This window comes from Strix aluco, chromosome 19, assembly GCF_031877795.1.
Source record: "Strix aluco isolate bStrAlu1 chromosome 19, bStrAlu1.hap1, whole genome shotgun sequence".
Classification (NCBI taxonomy): Eukaryota; Metazoa; Chordata; class Aves; order Strigiformes; family Strigidae; genus Strix; species Strix aluco.
This window is the reverse complement of record NC_133949.1, coordinates 15,163,331-15,187,719: the sequence shown is the minus strand read 5'-3', so window position 1 is coordinate 15,187,719 and position 24,389 is coordinate 15,163,331. Positions and strand designations below refer to the sequence as shown.

Below are 24,389 nucleotides of genomic sequence, written 5' to 3'. Positions count from 1 at the left end.
GGGGGGGCAGTGTTTTCTCTTGGGTGAGCGTTGTGAAGTAATCTATTAATGGACAAAAGAAAGGCTGTATTCCTGCTAACCTGTAGATGTTTGCCTATATTGCTTTATTACCCTCATTGTGTACAGCAGCGCTGTGGCAACGGCTCAGGCAGGACGGATGCTCAAGTGTTGGATACAAATTTTCGCCTTTCAAACACATTAAACTTGCAGGCAAAACAGCAGGACTGGTGGGGCTTTGTAGGGTGGTAATAGGAAGGGATCTTTTCTGATGCTGATTGTATCTTTTGTTTTGTGTTTGACAGCTGGTACCGGAGGCATTTGCCGCAGGAAGATGCTCCTGTGGTCAGGGGACAGCTTGGATCATTAGTGTTTTCTTTAACAGATGTGGGTTGGGCCCTTTTATCTGTTTGCTTTTTGCAGAGCTGCAAGGTTCTGTTCTCAGGGTTCTCAGTTTAATTCTCGCATTGTTGGACACTGGCATCTTCACTCCCAGGGCATTTCCGAGGCGCTCGGGCTGATTGTGTCCTTGTCCCGTGGTCGGTAACGGTGAGCTGGGCCAGCTGAGCCCTCCAGGAGAGGGCTGGCACCAGGAGCGGGTGGCTGGAAAGGGCAGGTACAAAACTCATTTGTAACTTTTGTGAGGGCAAAGTCAAAAACTTTTAAAACGTGACTGAGTGTTTTATTGCAAAACCAATGTTTTTGGAAAGCGCGAGTATTTCGAGCTACCTGAGGTGGAGCAGCCAGGCAAGATGAGTTCTATAGTGTGATTGTGTCTTAACAACAATACTGTTTCCTAAACAAACGGGACGTAGGACAGAGCGAATCCACCAGGGTCATAAAATCCAGGTATATTCAATCAGAGGGAGGACTCCAGACCGGCATCTTCCCTTTCCCCACTGCCTCCGCACACCGTACAAGTTCCCAGCCGTCTCTGAGCACACTGAAGCAAATCTGGAAGACTTTGGTACAAATGACCAGAAGCCCGTAAGGCTGCCTTACCCCCAGGGAAACAACAACTCTTCCACGACAGTGGTATCTTTTCTGCTGTGCTTGGTTAATTGAGCCCACTGTGAATGTTCGGGAGCATGGGTAGCTAATTCCTTTTCCCCGAGACACCAAATGCAGAGAATATCTGTGTGCAAATGGGGAAGCATTTGTGGTCTTTTGCACTGAATCGTCTTAAGTCTTCCTGCTGGCACACGTGCTAACTGCTGCTGCACTTCAGGTAAGAAGATAATGATCACATCATTAAGACACTACTAAAGCTGGCATTACTTGTTAGGTCAACATATCGATCTTGACATTACGCTGCAAGATTTTTTTAGATAATGCCTGTCCATCCTGCCTCTTGCTCGAGGAAAGAAGAGGGAGAGAGGAAACGCAAAACTAAAACTGACTTGACACAGATCTTTTCCCCAAAATAAAAGCACTTTGCTCCTTAAAAGATTTGTTCTGCCGCAAAGGCTCCTGCCTTGTTGCTGCTGATTGGATTACTGGCAGATTTCCTTTAAGTCAATAGAAATCCCAAGGGAGTTGCTGGGCTCGTGGGTGGATAATTTGGTCATTCTAAAAAAAGATTCTCCTTTAGCCTTTTGTGTTAGGGTGCACAGTGCCTTCCCGGAGACAGACGTGGTTGTGGAACGGTGCTGGTTTACACCCACCATGGGTCGTGCCCAAAGAGCCGAGGAAGAGCGCGGCATCTTGGCCGGTATCCCTGCGTGGGTACGGCTGTGCTGCTGTGCCACGGGGTCACGGCTGGCCAGGGTCTGTGCGTGCCCCGGGCACCTATAGCACCTATAGCACCTATAGGTCAAGTAAATGAACCGCCAGTCAGTTCCCCAAGTAACCTGTCAGTAACTGCACAGCTTTGCTTTGGAGCCTGGTGTACGTTTGCATTGTACCTATATTCTGAGCATATTAGAAATCTTGGAAATACCCTTCCCATCTTGCTGTGGAAGAAAACACCTCTCACTTTTTATTAAATTTCTGCTTGTCTTGTTATCTCTTCGGTATTGAAGCTGTCCAAGCCAGTTTTTCTCATTTCACTGGGCTCTTTTTATAGCATGCTACTTAAAGGCATTTTGTAAAAATAGCAGTGATTTTACTTTTGTTATATATATATATATATATATATATATATATATGCGTGTGTGTGTGTTTTATATCACTAAAGCTTTATTCGGGTTTTTAATCTGGGCTTAGTGACTGCACTTTTAAGGACTTTCAAATCAAAAGTGATAGTTCAAAAAACGCATGATGTTTTTTAGTCTCTGACTTCCAGAGAAGCAGTGCTTACACCAGTGCTGAGCTAGTTTAGTATCCCTCTCTAAATATATTTCATTAAGAATGGTCCATATGGTGTGTCAGGGAGAAGGGGAATGCAGAGCAGAACCTGTGTCTGCCAAAGAAAACTGTTTTGATCTAATGTTCAGCATAGTACAACTTTGGGGGAAAAAAAATAAACATTGTCAGATGGGTGCTGCCAAATTTCACAATTTATCAAGAATTTCAGGCTGTTCAGTGCTTTTGCTTTTTTTTTTTCTTTTTCTTCTGAATACTCCAGTTTCTGGAGTCTTGTGATTTACACAAGACTGTTCATTTCTGAAACATGTTGTAGAAAACAGCCTCAAAATATGGAACCAGGAAGCTCTAGTGTCAGCAGGTTAATAAAATCTGCAACTGTATTACATTTAAAATCTGGTGGCTTTTTAAGTGCATCTCCTGACTTGGAGATGGGTTGTGGAACGTCAGAGTCTGTGTGAAACAGGAACTGGGAGAAGGGTAACTTTGCAGGGGTATTAGGTATATATTTTTTATTTTGATCATTTCCAAGGTAAATCTGTCTGACCTGTTCTCCCGTTCCCTTTGAGCTCCACTGCTTTCACATGCTGCTTCTGATTTCCCAGTAAAAGCAGTTGATGAGCTGTGCAGGTGCTGGTGGCAGGGACACCCGGGGACATCTGTGCACGTAGGTGTGCGCTGGTGTTCCCCCGAGGGTCCCGTGGAAATACAGGAGCAGAGTTGGTGGTTTTCTGTGTTACTTTTGGCCAAAAAAAACCCAGTTCCTGCATCTCTGCAGCCCTTTGCATCTGTGTTGGTGCTCTGGACAGCTGAAAATTCACTGTTGTCCTCAAAGATCCTCAGTTCCATCTCCGTGCTTCCCATCGGTCTTCAGTGCTCATTTCTGTTAAGGTGGGACAAATTAAAATGTTTGAGAAATGAGCTGTTGCCCTTCTGCACGCAGCCTGCCCGAGCCCCAGCCCTTACTGACCCTTCCCTGCTCGGTGGCGGTGGACGCTGTGTCGTCAGCAGTAAACCCCACATTTTCTCATGGTTTCCTTTAGTTTCATTTGAACTTATCGTTATTTTTTTTTAACATATCCAGTGAAGTTTTCCAAGTTTGTCTAAGGAAAATTCACACCAACAAACAGAACCTCCTGTCACTAAAATGCACAGCATTTTATACCTTTTGGGCTTACTCTGGGAACTGTTTGGAAGATGCCACCTAATTAGAGTCTGGGGAGCTGAAGGAGCTGGTTTTGAATTTCTGACACTCGAGACAGATGTGGTTTTGATCCTTACGATCTCCCTGGGGGCCCAATGTGTAGATCTACAAAGTCTGCAAATCCCGTATCAAACAGGGGGAGGTCAGTGACAAATGGGTGGTCGGAGGGTGAGAAAGCGCGGCTGAGAGAGCTTCACCTCAGCTTTCCTAGGAAAGGTCTTGCAGAGCCGGCTGCCAAGAGATGATCAGTAATTTTGAACTTTGACTCTCCTGGTTTAATTTATCCTTCAGAGCCATGAAATGGGCCTGACTCTTTCAAAAAACAAACTGCCGTGTCTAGGACCAGGGAGTGCCTGCACCAAGCCTGTAAAGATGGAGCCATTCATGATAACTCTATACATTGGTCCCTGAAATCAGCTTTTTTTTTGTCATTGATTTGCTGGAGAGACAGTCAGTCCAGAACAACTGATAGAAAATAATGCTCCATAGGTTTTGGTGATGCCAAGTTGAGAGAAGCCGAGGGGGCTGTATCCTGGCGGACAGCAGCTCTGCTTACGTTAGCCCGGTGTTTTGCAGAGCTCCGCGGAGCTCCTCGTGCGGAGAAATGTAAAATCTCACTCAGGTTGTCAGTAAGCTTAATGTAAAATATGGGGCCTGGTTTTATGACATTACAAAACGACGCTTTATGGTAGTTAAGTGTTATAAGTCAGTAACAAGTAAATAACATAAAATATTTATTTCCATTGCCCATATTCTCCTGGCATTAAAATGCTGGGAAAGCCCTCGGGGGGTGACAGCGAGTGCACAGGAAGGAAAACTGTCATGTTTCCTTGAGTTTTGGTAGCATTTTGGCTAATCATTATAGAAGTTCCTCTAAAGTCTCCCAGGCTCTCACTAAAGAGGGCTGGCGGGAGGGAGCGACGAGGGGAGTTGTACCCAGTGTTAACGAAAAGGCCAAACAAACGGGCACCGCTGGGAGCAGGAAATACCGAGCCCTGCGCAAGGTTCCTACGGAGGGGGCGGTTTGACTCTTGGCCCTGACTTGTCTTCTGACCTGGAACAGGTCACTGCTCACGCTTTCCTCCTCCCTACTTCTTCTGGTCCTATCCATTTTTTTTTTCTCTTGTTGAGTTAACTTTGAATTTACTGCATTGAAGCAAATTTTACCGGAATAAAATGGGGAACATTGTAGTAGAAAATGAGCAGAGGATGAGAATAAGGAGGAGTTGAAAGGGCCGGTGTCCTACAGCTGGAGCAGCAAGGTTAAAATCTGGCCACTTTTAGCCTGCTGTGGATTTAGTTGCGAGATCAGCACTGTAACCTTACTTATGGAAGGGGTATAAATCTCATTTTCAAGGCGCTTAAAACTGGGTTAGCAAGAGTAGGAACAGAACACAGCAGAGAAGAACACTTCTGCCTCAACCTCGTGGGGGTGGGACAGATCCTTCTACTTTTTCTTAAAAACATTTCCCAGCCTGCAGCCAGCACTTGAAAATGCACTATTATAAATTTGTGGATCTTTTCATTGCTCATTTCCACATTATTTTTCTTTCTTTCTTTTTCTTTTCCTTTTTTTCCTTTGCCTAATTTAAGCGTTGGCTACAAAATGAATGCTCTGCTTACTACAGTCCTTTATCATGTAATGTTTTCAGCAGACACTCAAGAATTAAATATGTACAATTTCCATAATACTGATTATCCCTGTTTAAGTGCTATTTTAGAGGGTATTAATTTCTGTTGCAGTAACAGCCGCAGCACTTAGCACCACCAGCCCAGTGTTCCCTCTGTGCCTGAGACGGGGCTTTGGCGTGAGCCAGGATTTGGCCTGAGTTGCCCAACCGCCGTTTTTAGCCCCGCTGCGCTGACTGGAAACGCGTTTTGGTGCTGCAGCCAGCCAGAGACATCCAGGGCGAGGAGCTGGTGCTTGGTTTGGAGAAAACTGCCTCTGTCACTTTTGATATCTTCTGGTTTTTGTATGCAGTAACACAAAGCACAATTAGAATACAGTTATATATCCTCATAGTTATTAAAGCTTGGATTAACATGACATAAAGTTTTGTCTGGGGAGCCTTTTGCTATGGCTCAGGGAGCATTTTTGTGTGACAGTAATAGGCTACAGTTAATATACTTGAATGATACCAGAATCTGTGTAATAAGACAGAACAAAGGGGGTTTATTTGAAGCTGAATTACAAAGGTGGAATTATCATTGTGAACAATCCACTGAGATTGCAGCTTAATTATTGTATCTTGTGCTTTTTCGGCATAATAAAGTGTAGTCAGTGAAGCAGTTAAAAAAAAATACATATATACACATCTTGGAAGGACATCTTGTCAGTCATGCAGGATTGATGTGTGGACCTGTCACCTTGTTCTTAACACCAAAATCCTCTCTTTGCCCATTTTTTGCCAGTTGTTTGATTTACCGAGCCTGTTTGCCATGATTCAGGAGTCTCTTGTAACATTTCTAGGAGAGATTCATCACTGGGACATAATCCATTCAAATAGCTTTTGGGCAAGCAATAAAAAGTGTTTGAAGCCAAAAGGTTTCAAACGTTCTGTTCAGAGGCAGCGGTTGGGGCCTGTGGAGGAAGAGGAGGGAGGGCTTTATTGTTCTCCAGGGTTTTAGGGAGAAAAAGGAGAGAAAAGGTGGGAGCTCCCTTTTGGATCGTGTTTTCCCGGCCGTGGGCGAGAGCACGCAGGTCTCTGGAGCGAGGTGTGACGCTGCTTCCCTGGGGACTGGCATGGGGGGGACCCTGGGGACTGGGGGGGGCTCTGGGGACGCGAGGAGAAAGGACACATGTTCCTTGTGTGTGTGTGTGCACGTGTGCATGTGCCCCACCCACAGGTGCGAGGCAGGTGGAAACAGCAGCTTTGGAAAACTCCTGCAAATACACATTGTTTTGGTCAACGGCAAAAATAAGCCATTTTAAAAAAAATTATATCGGACCAAAGTGTGAAAAGAAGCAGGGTGTTTTGCGTTAAACCTGTGTGTAATACTAAACAGGGCGCCTTGTTTTGTAGGTAGAGGAGGGGGTTTCAGTGAGGGTGTTTGGGTTCTCTCTCTGGTTTTACCCCCGGTCGGTGTGTTGGGTTGGGGCAGCTTCACCCGCCTGCCCGGGAAGGAGGCGGCGCCTTAGGGAGGGGACTGTGTCCCCCGGGAAAACAGGCCACAAAAGTGCACCTTCTTGGAACGGTTATAGCGGGTTTTGATGAGAGAGGATGGCATCTGTGGCCAGATGCTGTTTTAATGGCTGAAATTGTCTTTTCCGGAGTGACGGGGTGCTCCTGCTCAGCTTGTGCCTGCCTCTGCATGTTCCCGGCGGTGCCTGCCCAGCCGAGGAGCCTTTGGTCCATGGATTTTTGGCCATTTTCACATTTGGGGCATTATTCACCCATTTTGCATTTGTACTGAAAGTTAACTCTCTGCCTGTGCCTTGAATCCCCATTGTATGAATAATAAGGATGGAGGAGGATCCTTTTTTAAATTTTCTTTTATAAGCTGAAGAAAATTATTTCTTTTTCACAGAAATCATTTTGATGATTTAAGTAGCTGCAGGAGGTTGAATGGCTTCAATGTGGTGCTAAACCAGAAAACCCAAAACCCTACAACAGAAAACATTGGGGTTTTTTCTGCAATAGGCTTTAAAAGAGTAGTAACATGGTTCCAGAAATCTGGGTACGGTGATTATGCCTGTAATCCCCGTGCTGTCCAGGGGTAATTAAAAATTGCAGCTGAACCTTGGTTTCAAATGACTGGGTGAGGCTCTGTCAAACTGATGAGCGCTTGCGTTGTTGACACGTGTAAAACTCAATTTACCCACCAATAACCGCAGTTCATGGGCATTAAATCTCTCTCCAAACAATATGACACTGGGGCACAGCGGGATGCGCTCGCGTTCGAGGGGCTCGGAGAGGGGCTGAGGTGTGAGCGGAGCTGTGCCGAGCCGCCGCCAGCGCCGCTAATTGCTTTCTTTTTAATATTGTATTCAGCCTTAATAGCCTGTTCTCCTGGTGGATTGCCTTTCCCAGCATTTATTACAGCATGCTTAGGAGCCTGACCGGAGAGTGGGAAGGGGTGGAGCTGAAGGGAATAAAATCAAGGTGGTACTTTAAAAATCCATCCCGACAGCCCAAACTAATGTTCCAGTCTGAGCTCCCTGATTGCGCTTAAATTAAAGGGGGCCAGGCTGCAGCGAGCGGCCCGAGGTCTCGAGTGATCAGAATGGCATTTCGTGCCCAGTGCTCCTCATTTTGTAAAACCCTCGGGACAGCGAGCAGGCGGGGTGGCGGGTTATCGGCGGTGATTACGGCCGAGGGTTGCCGGTAACGATGCTTTTCTGCGGTGAACAGGCTTAAAAGACATTCCCACAAACGCTTTGGGCTTCTGTCCTCATCAAGACTTGCTGGCATATTTTAAAAGAGGGGAAGGAAGAGTCTAAACTCACGAACACAAATCAGAGTTAGGGCTTAATTTATGTTATTTCTTGAGGGTGGGCGACGTGCTGTGGTGCGAGTGATGCAGGGATGTGGCTGGGGCTGTAAGTCTGGGGAAATCTCTGCTCCCCGCTCTGGCGGTTTCAGTGCTGGGGCAGAGCTCTCGTCTTTTCAACCAGATGGTGAAAGCGAAGCCCGGGACTTGGCTTCTCCCATTTTTATCACTAATTTGTGACAACGGGAAAATCACTTTTGTGTTCTGTGCGTCGGTGCTGTGAGCTGCCAGAGCAGGCGGCGTGTCCGTGCGAGGATTGGGGGGGGGGCTCTGATCCAACAGCCTGAAAAAAAAAAAAGAATAAAAGGCATAAATCATCAGTGTATTGAGTTTGGTTTACAGTTCTCTGACCCCCACCTTGTCAGCAGCCTGAGCAGGAGCAAAGGACTTGGGAGCTTGCCCAGCTGCAAAGCCCGGGGGTAGAGGGGGGACTTGGACCCCCAAGACAGCCATTTGGCACCTTTTTCAAGTGCAGCAAGGGTCTGGGCTGCGAGTGTTTTTTCCATAAATTAAAAAATCCCTAAATGTAGAGATACAAGCTATGTCTGATTTTGGTGTTGAAGGACGAGGGAGGAGAGAGTTCTGCTTAGAAGAAATAGCCCTGGAAAAATATTCTTTAATATGCAAGTCAGTATATGAAAAGAACAATAAAAGGAAAAAGGATCTAGCAGGAAATAAAATGAAACTTTTTTTCATTACAGTCAAGGGAAACTTAGATGAGTTTTTCTTTGCTAATAAACTACACTGTTTCATTTTGCAGCTGAGCCTTTTGCTGAAGCTGACTGTGGCAGTTGTCCATACTTTTTTTTTTTTTTCCCTCTCCAAACTCTGGGCAATAAAAAAAGCCCTTCATGCATCAGGAAACAGTAATGCAATACCCGTCTTATCTTCACACTTATTCAGCAGGTATTTACAAAAGGGCAGCAGGAAGCTCTTTAAACTGGATCCTGCTACTTTGCTCAGGATGTCTCTTAATCAGATCTGTTTACCTGTGTCTGTCCTACACTGGAATTGTACTGCAAAGGCATCTGCAAAAAAGCCCCTTGGTTTCTTGTGAATAGAGTTTTTCTCAATATACTCTGTAACGGGCAAGGCTCTCCGCTGGTTTTTACTGTATGGCTTAAGGGCACTGACTGAAAACCCGTAGGTGATTATGGTTTGTTTAGTGGGTAAGAAAGACCCATGCTTTAACGCTGTGTGTTTGCACTCCAGTGTGATAGAGAGGTGTGCGATCAGGTTATTTCTCTGTATCAGGTTATTTGTAGGCTTTGTCACCCGTTGCACAGGAACTTCTTTTCTGCTCGGGGTAACGTGATCACACAGGGACGCAGCGAATCGCGGTGTGCTGACCAGCGGGCCCCTTAGATCTTGATTCCAGAAAGTGCTTAAAAGGAAAATGTGCAAACACCGTCATTGTCCTCAGAAACCACGTCTTGGAAGGACTTAACTGAACTTAACCATGTGCTTGAAATTAAACCCCGCTTAGCAGTGGTTTCCATTTATTAGGAGTTGTTCCTGAACTAGTCAATGTGTGGTTCAGAGTCCGGTGTGTTGTCCTTTGATGTTCAGAGGGATGGTTTCTGATGCTCTTTCTGGCATGTGGCTTTTAATTGTCTCTCTGCATCGCATTATTTGGTGTGTTTGTTTGTAATAAACAAACCAGCTGCTCGTGTTTTAGTGTTGCATCAACAGGGAAAACGTTGGGTTTGGAAAGAAAAGACTTCACCCTGTATGTAGCACACTTCATCCAAGGACCTGCAAGTGCTCCACAAATATTTGAAGCTCCTCTTCCTCCGCCAAGAGAGGTTGTAGCCTTATTTGTTCTGGGTGTTGCTCGGTCCAGGTCCCACGTGGAGCTGGACGCTGCCCAAAGGCCCGGGGCTGGTGGGGGAGCTGGAGCCTTGCCCCCTCGCTCACGTAGGCTCAGCCTTGCACTCGGCAGGCGAGAGCAGCTCCGGCAGCGGCTGACAGCCCCAACGGCTGGTGTTGCTTGCGGAGCATCGGATTCAAGCTCCCAGGTTCAGGGGGGGAACGGCGAAGGCTTCTGCCCCGGGGGGGGTTTGCTGCGTGGTTTGGTGGTGGCCCCAGACAGTGCCATGCAAAATTTTTATGGGTTGTCACTATGTATTTTAATGTCTTTTTTTTTTTTTTTTTTTCCTGGCGAAAAAGCACTAGTTCAGACATTCTCTGCCTGCCTGTACAGAGCATCATGGCGGGGTGGTAGGGTGGGTAGGGTGGCTCGAACAGGAGCATGGCACTCTGGGAGGGGTCCGGGTCCAAGCCAGTTTGGGCTTTAGTTGGCTCCACAGCTGTAAAACCTGAGTTTCTGGTGTGGAAAATGCCACGTGCCCTCCTGGCCTGGGAGCCACATCCTGGGGCTGGAAAGCAAACAGAGAGGCAGAGCTTGAACTGATGCTGTAATTACATTAAATGACAATGTCCCTCTCGCTGCAGCCCAGGCAGGAGGACAGATGTTTACTTTTGTTGGCTTTTCAGGCGGTGGTATTGCTCGGTGTGGCTGAAGCCCCTCAGGAGGGAAGGGGGGATGGATACACGTCGGCTGTCCGTGTGTTCACCAGGAGCTGCCTCTCCTCGGGATGGAATTTTTCCCAGTCTCATGGTTTCCAAAATCTGCGCTGGCCAGGCCTAATGGGCAGCACCTCTTAAGTATTGTTTGGAAAAGAAAACAGATTGCAACTTTGCAGTGCTAATATGCAAACGAGCACTCTGAAGGGAGGAAGAATTATTTCTGCTGACGGCAGCTAATGTTCCGTGAAAGTAAAATCACAAACCGCCTTGCACCTGGCTGGCTGAAATGCTGAAGGAGCAATGTTCTTCCAGTGCTCCCGAGGTGGCATCGCCTCCGTGCCGCCAGCGTGGAGGAGCGTGGCCCTGGCTCTGCCCGGTGGCACCTTCCTGGGGGGGGGGAGGCTCGTCCTGAGAGCACCTCGTAGAGTGAAGGAGCCAAGATGAACTTTAGTGTTGTCGGCTCTCGTGGTTGTGCCGTGACTCTTGTGATGTTTGATATATTTAAGTGTCAGTTTGAGTGATGTGGTTACGTGGAGCTCTCGGCATTTGCTTTCAAAAGAGTAAAAGTTCCCCTGTGTTTCTGCAGTAGAAGCTTAAACACGTAAACCCTAATGGCTCCCATGTGAGTGCCAAACAGAATATTTTAAAATTATTGTGCACACATTTAAAAAGCACAGTTTCTGTGTGTTTGTCTTATGTTTTTGTCTGGTGATAACCCCTTGAGGCAGCTAGTGAGGGGGCAGGGCTGGAGCAGGACGGGTGGAGCTCAGGTTCTTCATTTGTTTGTGGATCTCACAAGAAAACACTTACCAAAAGTTACTCAGTTGTTGGGGAAATCTGTAGAAAATAATGCATGATATGTGCATATGCATGTGCACGTGTCAGGGAGACGGGATGTCTTGAATAAATAGACAGAGAAGGATACACATGGGAGATAGAGCTGACGCCGGCAGGGAACCGAAGGCAACGATTTCCAGGGTCGTGACTGGCTCTGGGGCCACATACGGGTCACTTAAAATGCCTGTAGCTTAATTTCCCTTCTAGTCCCACCCTCTTCCTTGTCTATTAGATGGGTAAAACACAAAGATGTTTTGAGGCAGGGTGAATTAAATGTCTGTAAGAGAGTTTGGAGGCTCTCCAGCAGATGTTTTGAACTAGACTCTGTAGTTGCCTCTCTGGCGCAGGGCGGCGGTGGGAGCTCTGTGATTTAACACTGGTTTCAGATTGAACGAGATCAGAATATGCTCCTTCTCTTGCTTTTAACGCAGACTAAAGTGGTTTTTAGCTGTTGACATATGTTTTAAAGTTATCAATTGGTCTGTGCTACAGTATGAGACGGGGAGCAACTTTGATCACAGAAGAAATTTCTGTGGCACCGATTTCTGACAGAAATGTAGATTGGAGTTTTATTATAGCAGTGGTGGAGCCACTGCTCTAATTCACAAATCCGTTTTGTTAACCAAATGCTACAGCTTTGTGTAAACATGTGTATCATGTGGCATTAGATCAGTCTGCTTCCAGCAACAAGTATGGACGTCTGCTTTCTGTCCTTTGTTAGGTTAGCTTGTGCTTTTTTTAAGGAAAGCGGCTTGTCGAGGGTGGGGGCTGCGGTTGTGTGTGGTGGCAGACATCTGAAACGCTGGAGAGGGAAGAGGTGAGCAGCTCTGCCGCGAGAGAGACGTGCCCCTGGGAGCGGGGGGGTCGTCCCGCTGCTGTCCCCCACGTCCCTATCCTCTGCGGCTGCTCTCTGGGGCTGCCCCAGGCTGCAGAGCCGGCTCCAGCCGCAGCTCGAGTTGCCCTTACCTCGAATCCCATCCGTGGGCAAAAACCCACCAGTGCAGGACTGGTTTTAGCTGGTGTGGCACATCTGCTGGGCCAGACGTGGGCATTGGCCTCTCGGTTCAGAGCAGCCACTCTCAGTGGTGCCACCGCGGGACCTGCTTGGCTGCAGGTGGTTTAATGCTGCAGGAGAGACGGGTTTGGCTGCCGGGTTTGGCTCCTGTCCAGCAGCGGAGGGGTGGTGTGTCCCTGCCTCGCCGCGGCATCCTGAGGAGAATTAACCCAGAAGTGCTCTGGTACTGCCATTTGTGGCCAGGCCAGTGTGTGTGCTACACCGGTGGATACAAAAAAGGGTCATTGTGGCAGCTCTTGCTTTACTTCCACGGCATTTGCCATCTCTGTTGTCACCCAGAGATATTTCAGCCACGTAGGAGATCCTGAACGGTGGCACTGGGGGACCTGGCGACCACCGAGGCCGTGAGCGCTTGGGCACTGGGCAGTGCCAAGTCTCTGCCCCTTCTCAGCAAAAGGTGCTGCTCTTCTGCAGTGAAATTTTAAGTTTGTTGGTGCAAATCTCCATCGATGCAGGGCTGAGAGTAGCACAGCATCTAGCAAGTTGTTCTTAGTTCATCTTTTGGGGTTTGTTCACTTGCTAGTGACCACGTGGAGTCGAGTCTCGGGTTCTGGCTGCAGGGTGGCCACGTGTACCCTCTGGGCCCGTTTCCGTCGGGATCTCAGAGTGCTGAACTGCAGCTGGATGTTTACGAGCTGCAGCGCTGCTGGCCTGGGAGAAGGGCAGGAGGATTGGGGATGTCTCTCTGGCTCCTGTGAGCTCTCCCAGACGTGGTGTCAGTGTTGGCTCCTCTGACTCTCTTACTCCGTTTCAGAAATGCAGCGCTGGAACCTATTTTCCCGTCAAGCTAAGGAGACCCGGGGGACAGCTGCCTGTGTGCTGGCAGGCATAAATTGTTCTGGGCAATTAGACCTGGCTGCAGGACTTGATTGCGGAGATCGGATCCAGCCCAAGGCTTGCCTTGCTCTGTCTCTGTAAAAGCGTAGCAAACACATACGTGCCCTGCGGCCAAGGAGCGGGTAGCCCTGGGATGGTCCTGGCTCTCTGTGTCACTGCTGTCTTCAGCTTGATGTGGTTGTGAAAGGCATCCCCGGGGTACCCAGTGTCCCAGGGAACGGGGAGATGAGGGCTGCCTCACCGCAATGATGAGTTGGTAATGCTGCCTCCAAGAGCGGTTTGTTCTGCGTCCCTATTTTCTTGCAGGGACCCCGGTGCCTGTCTCTGGTGGTGATCCTGGCTGCATGGGTGTATCGTACCTTTGGAGAAACGTCCCTGGGGGTTGATACAGTGCCAGGCGTTCTGCTGGCTGGAGGTCGTTATCAACCCGAGCTGACGTTACACCACCTCGCTGGCTCTGGCCTTGCTTCTTTTCCGTCCTGTTCTCTCTGGTCCTGCAGTGCCACAGCAGCCCCTGATGCTGAAGAATGAACTGTCTTTATGTTTCTGAACTGTTTGTTTGTTGTTTAGGTTTTTTGTGTTGGGGTTTTTTTTTCCAAAACCCTTGTCTTCCCAGTCAATGGTGTTGGCTAACGTGAGCTGGAAATCTGATGGGGACAAGGGAAGTTCTCAGCCAAGACAGCAGGTCAAAGGGAAACTCCAAGAGTCCTTGTAGAGTTTATAACTTGATCTGAGCATGGCAAAGAGCCTTGCTTTCATCAATACTTCGTGGTATTAATGCCAGAGAAGGAATTCATGAGAAATCACCTATGGAGTCATATTTAATTTCTCTTGCTGTGGAAAGCTGTTTTTTCTGGAGAGCATTAGTCATTCTTACATCCCCCTTGGTAGAGTAAGCGTTGAGTAGCACGTTGGTGTTTTGCAGGAGCATTTTGAAGTTCAAGAGTAGCCACTGTGCTTTTTGGCAAGCATTTGGGATGCTCTTTGCCATGTCACGGCTGGTGAGCAAGCCCTGAGATTAACGTGATTGAATGACTGTTTTAATTTCAGTCCTGATGGAGCAAAATTAGTTACAATGATATGTGTGTGTTGAATAAAATTGTAGTTTTATTAGCTATAATTGCTGAAGAAGACTTTTTAAAGACTTGACTGCTGGGGGGAAAAATTGCTAGCACTGGAATTTGTTCTTGCACAGTATGGCATTGATTATTATCCTGGTGCATAATATGTCAGTCCTCGGTTGGTGAGTCGTCGCTGCGAAACACTGGGAAGCGCTCGGTGAGGGACCTCGCCGCGTGTCTCCAGCCCCCCGGGGAGCACGACACAAACCGTGCCTGACCCGCAGAGGATCCCAATCTCTCCCGGGAAGCCGGGGCTACTGAGGGAAGCTGCTTTCAGCCCCGGAGGTCTCCGCTTCGCTCCCCGGCGCGCTGGCTGAGAGCAGCCGTTGGCGGGAGCAGAGCCCTTGAGCGGGGTGGGATGGTGGAGCGGGGCCCAGCTCGGGGCCTGTGGGCCACCGTGGCCGTCTGCGCTGGGCCATGGCCCTGCCGAGGCGATGGCGAGCGGGCCGAGGGGGCCGTACTTGACAGAAAGAGGGGAAAAGGTTAAAATACTTGTTTCTTTGTTTAATTCCGTTGCAATCAAACCCAGAGGCCTGGTGCGGGGGAACCATTTTTTCTAACTGTCTGGCATGTGATATGCATTTGTCTTAATTTATGTGGGGGGAGGTTGTAAATCTGCAGAAGCACATTGCTGGCACTTAGATTTCACATGCGCATTTAAAATAATAGCACCTGACAGTTTACTAGCAGCTAAGAGGTTTTTCTGCTTCAGAAAGCAAAATATTGGAGGAGTTGTGCAGTGTGTATAAATAATTTGAGGAATTAGACCAGAATATCCAGCACACTTTTCTTGGGAGATCAGAATAAGTGATAGACCTGTAAAGCTTACGAGTCAGGGATCGGAGGGGATAGAAACACAACCCAGCTGGGTGTAGCTGAATGTCATCCTTCTGTAATTTCTTTTCTCCCAGGACCCGATCTGAATTGCCATGGCGTTCGATTACAGTGCGTTATTTCATTTGTCTGCCCTAATTCTGCTTTACCTTGAAGGGATGGAGAAAGTAGCATCAAATCTGCTGGGGAGTGTTGGAAACAAACAGCCCCTCCATCCCCAGGGATGTGCGGAACGCAGGAACATCCCAACCTGCTCTGGACATGTCGGAAACTCAGGTTTTGGATCAGGAGAAACTTTTCTGGGCTGGATGAGGAGGAGCGTGAGGCATAAAGACTGTTGTGTGACGTTTGGTAGAGTTATGGGAGTTGGTAGTTTCCCCGTGGAGGTTTTACTCAACGAGCAAACTTGATTCAAACAAGAAAAAAAAAGAACTTGGAGCTGTGAAACAGTGGCTGCTGTTGCTCCTGGGCACACATACAGGCCCCCTGTAAATAAACATCAGCTTTACAGGCTGCGTGTACGTGGAGCACCGCTTGGGTTTGCCGGTCCGTGCGGGTATCCTGCCGTTGTAGAAATACAAGACCAGATGTGAAATTTTCCAGAAAACATCCCGGTTTGGTCATCGCGGCTCTCGGCGGCAGCCCCGTGCTCCCGTTCTGTCCTCCAGCAGCTTGCTGAGGCGCGGCCAAGGACTCGCCTGCTCGTTACGGTGTGAGCGGCGATGGGCAGGCGCCAGGTTTGATCATCTCTGAGTGCTCGGGACTGTCTCGTGGAAAAGAGAGGAGTTGAAAATCCTGGAGAGGAAGGGGGAGGAATGAATGGCGAATACTGTGTGTTCTTGTGCCGGGCTGGATCAGTTGCATTAAATTCAGAGCCTTTCTGAGTACAATTAATAGCCATTTTATTTAGGTCACCCTGGTTTTGTTGCTTTAAATGTATGCCTCCATTAAAGTGGAAGAAAATCAAATACATTTATCTCTGTGGAGCCTTTTGTGAACTGGTTGGGCATATTTTAAATAACCCTGGGAACTGTTAGGATTATTAAAGCCTTTGGCTCCTCCAGTTTTTTTTCTTTCCTCCTATTCTCCCCTATTCCTCCTTCCAGGCAGTGAGTAATGAACTGGTATAGCCCTTCCTTTTCTCAGAGCCCCAAGTGGATAGAAAAAAAAAAAAAAGTTAAATAAACTAAAGCCCATTAGTTAGGCTTTATATAAGAAACTGGGTCTGAATTGGATATATGTATGGGGTATGCTGGGACTGAGGAGAAGTCTGTTGGGCTTAAGTGTCCATTTGTAACTGGTATTTTCTGGGAAGTTTTTTCTTTTTTCTTTTTTTTTTTTTAATTAAGTGCTAAGACTGCTCATTTTGTAATACACTCTCATTTGATGCCCAGAATTAGTTCAGATTAATCAGCTCCTTAAAACCTCCATACTGAGCCATACTACATCTGAGAAAAGAGACAAATTTTGGGCTTGCCAGGTGCTGTCTGAGCGTGCCGGGTGGGAGGTGGCTCTCTGCTTGGTGGCTCAGCCTCTCACACCTGAACTGGGGAAATTCAGCTCTTTGCTGGTGCGGTGCTTTCTGCCGTGCCCGGAGAACGTGCTCACAGGAGGCCGCGTTGGTAGCCGGTGACAGGGCTGAGCTGGCCGTGTGTGTTGGGTGATCAGCCAAGCCTTGAGGTGGCAACTGCATCTTCCAGTCCTGCTTCTAACCATGGAAAAAACTTCCTTCTCTTTGTAAGCAAGGTGCTAGTTACACGTTTTCGGTTGAGACCTGGGAAACTTGTGGTTCAAGCATCTTTAAAATATTGGGCGAGCAAGGGAGCCTCTCAGGCTGGAGGAGGGGGTTAACTTTTGGACAGTCGCAGCTCCTGAATGTACTTGAGTTTAGTCTGTGGGTTGGTTTTAGGGTTTTTTTTTCCTTCCTCTGAAATAGGGATCAATTTGCTTACTACAGGGTTTACTGCCGGTTACCTTGACTGTGTCCCTTATTTCTCCTCGATGAAAACTTGAACAAGCCACTTGTGTTTGATTCACAGAGAACCGTGAGAAACGGGCTGTGTGTGTGAGGCAGTGTGGTTTTCTCATTCTATTCAGCCCTTTGTATATTCAAATTCTTCTAGTTTCAGTTCTTGCTGTTCTGCCAGATTTCCATACCATTGATGGGCTTTCTGAATTAATAAGTTTCTTTCTCCCCCTCCCTCCCATACCCTTGCCACCTTTTTGCAACTGGTGAAAAGTTTTTCTAAGCGCGCTGCCCTCTCCATATTGATTTTCTTCTCCTGCTTGTCTAACCAGCTCTTAGATGTTTTATTTTGCGAAGCGTTAATAGAATTTTCCTTTGCCATTGCACTTTTATCTATTCAGGAGGTTTCAAGAAGTCTCATTGTGTCACCGGACTATGGAGGAAAGAGGCTATTCTTCTGTTACAATGGCTGCCCTAAAAAATAACGCAGGGTGGGGTAAACGCAGAAAGGGCAGAGACGGAGATAAAATGTTCTGACCTTAGGAAACAGAAAAGATAACCAATTAGGCATTGTTGAAAGAGCACCAGCTGGCTTAAAGAACACCCCACTGATTATTTTTTCTTAAAGGCATGCTTGGTCCACGTCTGAAACTCAGCTGCAGAGCCACTTGCCCCCTTGCAGGTTTTCAGATTTGAACTGGCGGGGCTGACCCTTCCCTGGGGTCCCAGAAGTCGGAGCCGTTGCTTGGAGAGACGGAGCCCACCCTGGGGCGCCTGCGCCCCTGCGGTCCCAGCCAGCACAGTGGAAACCTCCTGGGTCAGCCCATGCGGGCTGCGCTGGTTACTGCTAATAAGGATTTATTTGCATCAGAAAGATCTCTGCCAAGATCATCATTCCAGCCAAGCAGGGCTGTAGTATACATGGCACAAACCGCTCTTTGCCCAGGGAACATGTATCTGGGGGGCGAGACGTGTCGCGTCGCGCAGGCGGGAGAGGCGAGCGAAAGGGCAGGTGCCCGCGATGCCCAGGACCGGTACCCAGCGTCCCTCACCCCTCCCAGGGCCTGGTCCCGTGCCAGGACCCGTCCCTCCTCTTGTCATGGCAGCTCTTGGAGGAGCTGGGTGAGGCTGCACAAGAGGGTCAGCCCTGTCATGGGGCAGCTGCCGGCCCCAGCCGAGCCCGAGAGCGGGTTCTGCACACCAGAGCTCGGGCTTCAGCCTCCTGGAGGCTTCGGGCTGAGACGTGGCCGTGCTGAAGTGAGGGTGGAGTTGTGTTGTGCCTTACCTGGTTTCTCCTCTCCCCCTAACCGCACTACAAGCAGCCTTTTCAAAGTCCCCAGTCATGTCCTTGCAGGAGGAGGTGTCATTTTGAAATGACAGCCCTGTCAGTGCGGATCCAGCCAGGAGAGCGGCAGCCTCTGCGTCGGGGGTCAGGGAACCTCCCTGGGCTGGTGGGGTCTGTGCTGCAGCGTGTCCAAGACCCCTCTGGGATCCGCTGGGGGTTTTGAGGCAGAAAGGTTACGACTGGAAGAGTTACATGTTAAAACTTCTGCAGGAGGGGATGAAAGGGTGGTCAGCAGACGCGTGTGGACGCGGAGGAAGCAGCGACGGTCTGGGAAACAGCATTAGGTGTGACATGTAATTTTTGGTTCCAGTGAGGCCAAGACCTATGAGAATGAAAAATAAAGATTGCTGTGCAAATGTAACCCCAGAGCAGAGATAAGCGGTGGTGGTGGGGTGAAGGGAGCTCTGTCCTTATCTGCCTTCTGATATTACTCATCCTTGCGAATTTTCTTCCTCCAAGTGAAGAAAGACAGCAGGACAAATGGCTCTGGGCTTAATGTGGTTTGGGTTTTTCAGTGCATCAGCATCTTTAGATCTCATTCAAGATGGGTATCAAGGAGCCATGCTGTTCTCCTCCATCTCAGGCCATTGCTAACACATTTTGTGAACCACTTTGAGAAAGTTAAGAACAAGTTAACCAGAGACAGGTTTTTAGATGAGTTTAGGTATAGTGTAAAGTTTTACTGCACTGCATTTTTTTACTGTATCCTGGAACATGTTTCAGTCCCATAGTTAAGAGAGGTTCAAGCCGTGTTTTTACCAGCTTCCCAAAATATGTCTCTGCCCAGCCAAGGCTGAGACTGTAAATCAGCCCAGAAGTAGGCTTGATGTGTGCTCCCCTGCATAAGAGGACTACAGGCAAACTGCACTCCCCGAACCGTGAATTTTATCCAGGCGGGAGCTTTCAAATCCTGCTGTAATTCCAGGGTCACGTTAAGGCAGCAGAAGGTGACACAGTTACCGAAAGTGGTCCCACCTTCCCAGGAGGGGCTGCCCTCCGCAGCAGCACAAGTGTTGGGTTAGCCGTGCCGGGAAGCTGCTCTGGCTTCAGACTAACCTGGGAGGGGCAGCGCGGTTCGTTTTAACCTGGAGCAGTTCCCTGGCTTGATCTGCTGCACAGACGTGTTGGCAGCAGAGAAGAGGTCAGCAGGAAGCGGGCGCGGGTGGTTGGGGTGAAAGGCAGACCCTTTGGTGGCACCGTGTCAGGTGAAGAGAGCATGTAACTGCCTTGTAAGTCACTCACCTACAATAAATGATTTATAGAAGGCCAGAATATAAGAACTTGGAAGTATCATAAAAATTACTGTGGGAAAAAAAACCCTAAAAAACCCCCAAACAAACAAAAAGCCCCAAAACCCACCCCCACAGACAAGCAGTGGAGTCCTTTAAAGAAAAAAACAACTTTCTTTAAAGATCTTCTCCCTTCCTGCAACGTCTTCTGCAATTTATCCATGATACAGGTTTTCATCAGCCCCTCGTTTACAACGGGGAATAGCAAGTCTGTAATTTCTCTTCAGAAAGATTGCCCAAGACATTTCCTGCAGCATATTGGACCGACCTGCCCCAGCTCCTGCAGCCTCTGAGCAACAGTTTAAAATGTGATAATGCTGGAAAATAAACCCCAGCACAACATCTTCCTAAAATAAGTGTAAAATTTTAGGTGTGGCTGCACAGATTAAATGGAGGTGGAATAAATCATGCAAATAGTAATGAAAGTTGAAAGCAATTTGGTTGCACTTCAATACATTTCATCAGTCATCTCTCTTCTGAAGTGGAAATGCCAAGCCTGATGCGAATTAAACTTTCTCCCTCCTCCCTTTCCCCTCTTTGCTCTAGCTGTTCAAAAGGCCTTTTGAAAACCTCTGAATACCTTTCTTGGCTGACCAGATTTTACCCTCCTCATACTTCTTGAAACCTCCTAATTCTCAGCCAAGACAGTGACTCTAATTTGGAGAAGTCATGGGCTTGATTTGCATCCACAATCCCTCTCTTGGCCCTTCCTTATCTCCCTACAAAAGGGAAAAAGGCTGAGCTGAGGCACAGCCAGGGACTGACGAGAGGTGGAAGAGCTCCTTAGATATTTGGCTTTTTAGGGCAACAAAACTTTTAATGTTCGCTTTTCCACTTTAAGATCAAATGCCAGCTAGGATGGGGGTTGAAAGCAGCAGATTTCCCAAAGGAAGAGCTGACTGAGCAAAAGCAAGATCTGAGGCACCATTTGTACCCGAGCTGAGGCTGCTCCTGCCTTTGTCTCCCCTTCCCAGTCTGTCTGTCGTGTCTTTGCGAACCCTGCGGCCGGTGTGTTTAAGCAGCATCTCCCCTCTTCTCTTGCAGGTAGAGGACGCCATGCTTATGTTTGACAAGACGACCAACAGGCATAGAGGTAAGAGAGAACGGCAGCTCAGACATCACACTTTGTGACAGCTCCTGCATGGTGAGCACAGCAAAAACCAGTGTCAACGTGGTGACCCGGTGGCTAAATGCAGTGGTACTAAATCCCTCTGACCTGCGGGTGCTGCAGAGGAAGGGAGTGTAGCGCCACGTCATGTGGATTTTCTCATTAGAGATGACTTTTCTGCTCAGTCTCTAACTACTTATCTCTGGGAGGACCGTTCTCAGGCTCTGTGGTGTCCGTGGAGATAGTAAAGCCCCCGGAGCTGTGTGGTGTGAGGCTGCAGGGAAGCAGAGGGTTTGTACCACGGTGGCTAGCATTAGATTAAGCTGGGCATAAGGCCAGTTAAGCTGAGACACCAGAAAATCAAGGTGCTAAGCCCCTCCGCTGGGGTTTCAAGCATGCTGGAGTTTTTACCTCCAGTGATGGTAGCTCAGAATAAGCAGGATCTCCAGAAGAGGAATTTTCCTCCACATATTTCACGAGAGACACAGGGTTTCATCATTGCTTGTACAGTTCAGTGAAAATGAGCTGAGGATTATTTTCAATGTTATGGTCATTCCTTTCAGTGGAAATAAACGATGCTCCTCGTGTCTCTTGGTGAGTGGTGCACGTTATCGCTGCAGCGGAGACGCTGAGCTCCAGGCAGAGAGCAGCCTGGCAGCTGGAGGAGGGGGTAAATGTACCTGGGCTCTCCCAGTGACACCAGAAGCTGCACTGGGGACAGGCTCCCTCTTCCCTCCTCTCCGAACAAGACTGATTTCATGCCACCAGCATCCCCGCTTTAACACGGCGCGTGTTTGGAGGCAGGGCAGGAGGCCAGCGCAGCTCGTGGCTTCCACCCCCCTGCGACGGCGGGGACATGTGGCCCCGAGGTTTGTCGTTTGCCCTTCGCGCTCCGGCCTCTTTGCGGGGGCTCTCTCGATTGATATGGTTATTGTCTCGGCCGCGAATGCGTCAGCTCCTCGGAGCAGTGTGTGTAGCCTGTTTGTTTAGGGGGTGGAGGTGTCGAGGAGCCTGGGCCCGGCCAGGCAGCGATGGGAACGGCAGAGGGGAGCAGCCCAGAGTGCCCGGCTGCTCCCACCTCGCCCTGTCTTCATCTCCGTGGCAGGGTCAGAAGACCTGACCTCCCAGCGCTGTCCCAATTATTCACTGCTCTGATATTTGCCTTAACGAGCAATGTAGTAGTTCGTGGGGATGGCTGGGTGAGTCAGGCAAACCTCCAGGATAGGATTTCTGCCCTCCAGCAGTTCCCCCCCAGGCACTGATCCCTCTCTGAAGTCAGGGATCCGAGTACCCTGGAAAATTCAGCAGCAGCGAGCAAAAGGCTTGCTTGGAAAGATAAGCTCTTCGAGCCAGGGAAGGCATGTGAACAGCCAGTGCCCATCAGTTTTGTAACAGGAACCAAGTGTTCAAAACTCTTACATAATTTGGAAAGTTCAACCCCTGACAACCTCCTTTTATATCCAGGGAATTTTCCACCCTTCTCTTTGCAACCACCCTTCTCTTTGCAACCACCCTTAAAAGGGCCATAAATACCCTTCTCCATTCAGGATCTTGGCATGTTTGTTGCATTTAGGAGCTGCGTTACGTGGTGCTTTTGTGCTGGACACAAGGGCCCCGCATCCCCGCTCGGACGTGGTCTGCTGGCAGCTGGGCTCAAGTTGTACCAGGGGGCTCTGGTCCCAGCAAGGCACATACTCAGCAGATTTGGCCCCTGTGAATGTGTTTCAGTGACTTCTCTGCCTGCGTCTGTTTGTATTCCTTGTTTTCTTCTCTTAAACTGTTTCTTAACCTGGCAAGTTTACACAGTGTGCATCGGGTAGGCTGACAGTGCATCCTGGCATTCATTTCCCTGCCCTGTCCTTTTGAGGCTTTTGCAGCCCAATTTGCCAGGCCCTGACCTGCAGTTTCTTGTCTCTGCCTCTGTCACCCCACAGAGCAGGTCTCTGCTGTCCCTCTCTAAGGGGCTGGTGCCACGGGGGGGGCTCCACATGGGCATCCTGGGGGACGTCAGCCTGTCCTGCAGTCCATCGGCAGTGCCGGGCGGCCCCAGCAGCTGCCTCAACCCCAGGTAAGGGCTCTGCTCCAGACACAGGAGGAGAAAGTCTCCATTTGCTGAAATGTCCCAAATCCTGGAGTTTTGTTCCTGCTGAGGCTCTTGCTGTACCTGCAATGAGCTCTGTTCCCACCCACCAAACTCATTGGGGTCTCTTCGACAGCCTGTGCCTTGCCTGGGCTCTGCTGCCAACGTAGGCAGGAGACTCTGCAGGGACATTAAAATTAGAGCAGTTGTTAGACCTTCCTCTGCTCCCTGCAAGCAAGACGCTCGTCTCTTCCCCGTGTACCTCGAGGTGATCCCTCCATTGTCCCCCGCCGGTGGCACTGTGCTGCCGTAAGCGCTTCCCAAGGCATGAGGGCACCGGGAAGCGTTGGCATTTGTGCTCTGCTAGTGCTGAGCTCTGCTAGTGCTGAGCTCTGCTCGAACAGCTCCAGTTCAGCTTCCCTGGGCTCTGTGGGGAAGCTGGAACAGAGCGCTGGGGAGCCCCGCTGTCAGGTGTGAACCTGAGCGATAAGCCCCAGAGGATGGATTCCTCTTTCAAAAGCATCTTCCCACTGTCTTACCTGGAGAAAAGGGCCATAACTGCTGAAGTTGAGGGCTGTAGATGTAGAAGGTACCTTAGCTGCTGTGCAACCTTTTGTTTTTTCCACAAAGGGCTTTTTTCCCCATGATACGTGTTGAAGATAAGAGGCAACAGGTCTTTTTTTCCCCAGGAATTCTGTGAATTTATTTCACTGGTTGTAGCCTGTTTCTTCTACATGCAAGCCATAACTTTTCTCTTCGCATTAGCATCCTTGTGTAATCTCCCAGACGAGATCTAAGAGGGGAGGAACTAAGAGCCCCAAAGGACCAAAAGCAGACTCAAGTGCCGTGGGCAGAGGTGACGTTACCCGCACCTCCCCTGTGCTCCACCGGCACCAGGCTCTGTCCTGCTTGCTGGTGCCGCCCAGGGCCCCGCTCCTGGCAAATAAGGGACTTCTCTGGCACCCGGGAGGGTCAGCTCTGTTTGGGAGGCTGTTTCCCAGGGAACAGGCTTACCCTTTTGCTGGGTGAAGGACAACGCTGCTCATTTGCCAGGATTAGATAAAATTCCTGCGAGCGAGTGAAGCCTGACCGGTGCCGAGGGGCTGCGCTGCTGCAGCTGGAGCAGCTGCCAGGGAGGCCTGAAAGTCTGAGCTCTGGGTCTTTACCTCTGCCAGGTAGAGGTGGAAGGAAGAAACAGGTGTAAAAGGCAGATTAAAGAGTCATCTTCATCTTCACACTCGAATTTATCCAGTCTTTTCTGACATTTTTTCCTTTTCTGTACAGGTAGCTACCACTAATCAGGCTAATAAACTGGCTAGTGGGCTGTTGTGATGAAGCAAGTTCTGCCGCATCGATCGTTTATAAAATCACC

General features: G+C 48.9%; 1 protein-coding gene across 26 annotated transcripts in view; it reads left to right on the top strand.

The window, feature by feature from the left end:
- MSI2 (musashi RNA binding protein 2) overlaps nucleotides 1-24,389 on the top strand; it is a 255,628-nt gene that overhangs the window by 132,752 nt on the left and 98,487 nt on the right. For all 26 annotated transcript variants that reach the window (XR_012625799.1, XR_012625797.1, XR_012625798.1 and 23 more), the window contains exon 7: nucleotides 20,874-20,922. Coding sequence is in view for 21 of the 26 variants with exons in the window: in XM_074845694.1 (XP_074701795.1) it covers nucleotides 20,874-20,922 (49 nt within the window). In the remaining 5 variants the exon portion in view is untranslated. The remainder of the gene's footprint in view (nucleotides 1-20,873; nucleotides 20,923-24,389) is intronic.